The sequence below is a fragment of the Leptonychotes weddellii genome, chromosome 9 (assembly GCF_054177405.1).
Source record: "Leptonychotes weddellii isolate Sample4059 chromosome 9, ASM5417740v2, whole genome shotgun sequence".
Lineage (NCBI taxonomy): Eukaryota > Metazoa > Chordata > Mammalia > Carnivora > Phocidae > Leptonychotes > Leptonychotes weddellii.
The window spans coordinates 82,372,627-82,377,859 of NC_138377.1; the positions used below are offsets into that span (position 1 = coordinate 82,372,627).

Here is a 5,233-nt window from a genome sequence, read left to right on the forward strand (position 1 = left end):
GGAGAAGGAAGGGAAAAATGAGGGGGGGAGGAATTGGAGGGAGAGATGAACCATGAGAGACTATGGACTCTGAGAAACAGGGTTTTAGAGGGGAGGGGGAGGGGGGATTGGTTAGCCCGGTGATGGGTATTAAGGAGGGCACGTACTGCATAGAGCACTGGGTGTTATACAAAAACAATGGATCGTGGATCACCACATCAAAAACCAATGATGTATTGTTTGGTGACTAATATAACATAATAAAACTTTAAAAAATAAAATATAACTCCGGGCTTTAAGCCCTGCTGGTTGCAAGAACTCGTGAAATTCAGGGCCCTCCTACCTTCTAGGCCAGTTGCTATGGGGATTCATTTTTCCCATGTGCTCCCCTGTGTGCTAGTCTTTCACCCTTCTTTGCAACTGCAGCTCCCTCCCCACTGCAGTGGCCATGATCTGTTTCTCTCCCAAACCAAGTCTCTACACTTCCTACCTTTTTTGACGTGGCCTCTTCTCTGGCTTTAGTTGTGTAGTTTGTTCTGCCAGTCTTAAGGCCAATTTCTCGGGTATTTAGGATGATTTGATAATTATCGGGTTGTATTTGTGGGACAAAATGAACTTAGGGTCCTCCTGCTCTGCCACCGTCTCCTATGTTTGTGTAAACTATTATTTTCTAGTGGCTTAGTCAGATTCAGGTACAGTTTTTTTGTTCAGGGGGGACTTGGGAGGCAAGAATGCTTCTGAGGTGGTGATTGAATCACATTAGGAAGCCTGTCGAGTCTAGTCATTGCTCTTTGGGGAATGTGCCAAAATTCATCAGTATGTTCAGATGTTAGCAGCCTGATCTATCATTTAAAGTCTCCCATGAGGGGCGCCTGGGTGGCTCAGTCGTTAAGTGTCTGCCTTCGGCTCAGGTCATGATCCCAGGGTCCTGGGATCGAGCCCCGCATCGGGCTCCCTGCTCAGCGGGAAGCCTGCTTCTCCCTCTCCTACTCCCCCTGCTTGTGTTCCCTCTCTCACTGTGTCTCTCTCTGTCAAATAAATAAAATCTTTTTAAAAAAATTTTTAAAAAAGTCTCCCATGAGCCTTTCTTAATGGTTTCAGCATCCCATTTACTGGATGCATTACTTCATTTAGAAGCAGTGCTCTTTATTTATTTATTTTTTTTTTAAAGATTTTATTTATTTTTTTGACAGAGAGAGACACAGAGAGGGAACACAAGCAGGGGGAGTGGGAGAGGGAGAAGCAGGCTTCCCGCGGAGCAAGGAGCCCGATGCGGGACTTGATCCCAGGACCCCGGGATCATGACCTGAGCCGAAGGCAGACGCTTAACCGACTGAGCCACTCTGGCGCCCCAGAAGCAGTGCTCTTTAAATGCACATACTCTGTGGAGTGAGGAAAGAAATCTTTTGGTTTTATAAAATTTAAAACTGAGATAGAACTCATTTAGTTTTCTTTGTAGTGGGGAAGCTCTTCTCCAGCCCCCTTGATCTACAATCTTGAAGAAGATTACCTTGCTGAACTTAGGTGAGAGGGAGCCCACTCTGTCCTTTTAGCAGAGCTCTGGTAGGAAGCTTATCTTTGTATTGACCCAAATTCTGCCTCCAGGCAATCTATACCTATTCTTTCAGAACAACTTGAAATATCTCTCTTCTTCTACAGGGTAAATCTGAAAACAATGAACATACTTTTTTTTTTTTTTTAAAGATTTTATTTATTTAATTGAAAGAGGCAGAGATAGCGAGAGCAGGAACACAAGCAGGGGGAGTGGGAGAGGGAGAAACAGGCTTCCTGCCGGGCAGGGAGCCCGATGTGGGACTCGATCCCAGGACCCTGGGATCATGACCTGAGCAGAAGGCAGACGGTTAACGACTGAGCCACCCAGGCGCCCAACATACTTTCTTTTAATATATACGTCCAGGCTAAATATATCCCAATCTTTCCACATTCCTCAGGAAAATAATTTTCAGGCCATTGTCTAAATTGATCTCCTCGTGATAAATTTGAAAAGAACAAGGTACTCTTAGAGGGAATTTATTCAGTATACTTTGACTTTTTTTTTTTTTTTTTTAAGATTTTACTTAGAGAGAGACCGTGGGAGAGAGAGCAAGAGCAGAGGGAGAGGGAGAGGCAGATTCCCCGCTGAGCAGGGAGCCCGATGCAGAACTTGATCCCAGGACCCTGGGATCATGACCTGAGCTGAAGACAGATGCTTAACTGACTGAGCCACCCAGGCGCCCCCAATATACTTCGTCTTAAGATGAGTTTTGCTCCTAAAAGCTAGAGGAGGGTAGGAGGGAACAACTGAGCCAGACAGTGACCCTGTCAATATTTCTGTCAGTTGCTCTTAACTTTTTCTGGTCATTTGACATGAATCTGATGCTTAGGTGTTCTCCCCAGAAAATTTATCCATTAAAGTTTGCCTGTTACATGTGTTCATAGACCTTCAAGTACACATCAAAGTGTACTTACATCTCATTAGGGGATTCAAGGCTCTTGGGTCCTCTTTCAGCTTTGCTTAGTTGTATTTTGGCCGTGTGTATGGAATATGGTATATATGGTGAAGGATTGGGGGATAGGAGTGAAGAAGGGCAGTAATTTGGGGGATTTCTGTCTTGTCTGACTCCCCCTTCCCTATTCCTACACATCCTCCCCTTTTTCCCAGGCATAGTACTCCCCATAAGAGAAAGAAGTCACGTGTCCTTCATCACTTTATTCTTCTCACTGAGGCTGTGTTTCTTTAAGTCTGTGATTCGTATTGCCTTTACAGTAATTACTAGTTAAATCTAAGAGAAAATGATACGAGAGGATAACATTTTATTTGAGTGCTTTAAATGTGTGTTAACATGTAAAGGATCTTTTAGAAATCGTGGGGGAAAACTTTCTGGTTAGTTGAATTGAATGTGCATGTACGTGTGTGTTCTTTGCATTATCAAGTTCATATATGCACTCACTGTAATAGTATCAGCCATTGAGACTCTTGCTCTTTTCGTTTGTTACTACAGATGTGGTAAAAGGTGAAAAGATTCTTCCAGTATTTGATGAGCCACCAAATCCAACCAATGTTGAAGAGAGTTTAAAGAGAATTAAAGAAAATGATGTTCGTCTTGTTGAAGTTAATTTGAATAATATAAAGGTACGTGTGCTAAGCAAACAAAGTTTTGACTTGCTTTAAGTAAGTTAGATCTAGGATGAGAGTTGGGCAGTTTTGATAAAGTGTGATTCTATATTTCTACTTAAAGGTAAAGTTTTTGCCCCTAACAGTATGCTTAGATTCCTTTATATTTTAGAAATTAAAGTATAATATTTTTCTGACTCACTTTTTAAAAAGTATCATATGGAAATGTAAACCCTACAGACCGTTAGCATAAATCTCTCTGGCTTCCAAAGTACTGCCTAATTCTAAGAGCATTTAGTCTTTTGGGTTTTTTGTTTTTTTTTTTAATCAGGTTTCTTGAGGTATTCCTTGTATTGAACCAGATTCTGCTACCTACTGAAATTCTGCCTGTTCAGTGTACAGTTCCATGAATTTTGGCCAATGCAGAAGTTGTACAACCACCACCATAGATGTGGAACATGTCAGTCCCCTCTGTTGTCATTCTCTGCCCCCAGCTCTAGCCCCTGACCACTCGTATCTGTTTTCTTTCCCTCATTTGCCCTCTCCAGAATGTCCTATAAATGGAATCATATAGTATGAACCTTTTGAGTCTGGCTTCTTTCACTTAGCATAATTCATCTGTGTGGTTGTATATGTCAGTGGTTTGTTGAGTAGTATTCTGCTGTATAGATCTGTTGCAATTTGTTTATTCACCACTTGATAGACATATGGATTCTCTCTGGTTTGGAGTGATTATAATAAAGCCATTATGAACATATGAACATGTGAACATATGTTTTCATTTCTCTGGAGTAAACAGTAGTGGGCTTTCTGGGATCTTGAGTTTTAAAAAATGCAATGCTTCCTTGGAGTAAAGAAGAAATGAGTTAGGAGGGCATAGGGATGATTAATTATCAAAGAGTAAATTCAGATTATCTCTTGAGTATTAGTTATTGTATAATAGCTGCATTAAGATTCCTCATTTTATTTTATTTTTAAGAATTCCTCATTTTAAATCTTGATTTGTCTGAATCGAGGGCTGAGAGAGCATCTGGGAATTATAAGAACCTAGGGAATAAGACCTCTGTGCTCCTTTAGCAGGTATTCCTTCCTATGAGCTGAAGAAAGCAAGCCTTGGAAAAAGCTAACATTCCTAGTTGATCACTAATTTTGATTTAAAAAAAATTCAGTCCTCACATATCTAAATCAACAGGTAATGATCTGAAAATAACCAGGCTACAGGGAATTGTAGTCTTGGTACTAAAGGGAGAAATTAGTGCCTTCTAGAACTATATCTTTCCACATTTCAGGTAGTGTAGGGTTAATCTCTCTTATTACAGCTTAAACTAAGTGACATCTCTCCCTTTGTAGAAAAGAGGATCCATTTTGAATACCCAGGTGTTGACGTCTTATAATCCAAATAGTTAAGTGTAGAATAATGAAAGTTTCTTTAATCAAAATGCTAGAGAAATGATGGTTTATACTCTCCTCTAGGTCAGCAGTTTGTGCAAATGTACCATAATAGAGAAATCAAATAGATAGGAAGGAGGCTGTTTGTTTTCCTTTGTAGACTAAATGTTTTATTTATATAATTTCTGAGTCTTTTTAATAATGAAAAAAAGTAAGTATGAATATATTTGACTAATGGACCGAATTTCCTGAAAACTAAAATGTCATATTTCACATGATTGTCTTCCAAGAATATCCCAGTTCCAACCCTAAAAGATTTTGCAAAAGCTTTGGAAACCAACACACACGTGAAATATTTCAGTCTTGCGGCCACACGGAGCAATGACCCTGTCGCTGTTGTAAGTAAGCTGCTACTGATAATAGTGAAATTGTGACTATGGTATGTTACAGAGGTGGCTCAGCTGATTTAATGATCAATATTTACTCTCTTTTCAATTGATGTTTAGCTCATTATTAGGCAATACATTATTTACTCTTTTATGTTTATTTTTTCCTGTATTTCTTCCCTATAATTTTAAAAAACATTAGTGAAGTCATGCAATATATGCTGTTTTGTAACTTAATTTTTCACTGAACAATATATCTTAGAGATCTTTTCATATTACTACATAAAGTTCTACACCATTCTTCTAACATCTGCAGAGGATTCCATTTATGGATCTACCGTGTTGGATTTTGTCAAATGCTTTT

At 39.6% G+C, this 5,233-nt stretch overlaps 1 protein-coding gene across 2 annotated transcripts in view; it reads left to right on the forward strand.

Moving 5' to 3' along the window:
* The window catches only part of LOC102747567 (tropomodulin-3), a 65,780-nt gene extending 60,848 nt beyond the window's left edge, over positions 1-4,932 (forward strand). For both annotated transcript variants that reach the window (XM_081831083.1, XM_081831084.1), the window contains 2 exons: positions 2,982-3,112; positions 4,774-4,932. In XM_081831083.1, coding sequence (XP_081687209.1) covers positions 2,982-3,112; positions 4,774-4,917 — 275 coding nt within the window. In that variant the 3' untranslated portion in view covers positions 4,918-4,932. The remainder of the gene's footprint in view (positions 1-2,981; positions 3,113-4,773) is intronic.
* The last annotated feature ends 301 nt before the right edge of the window (positions 4,933-5,233 follow it).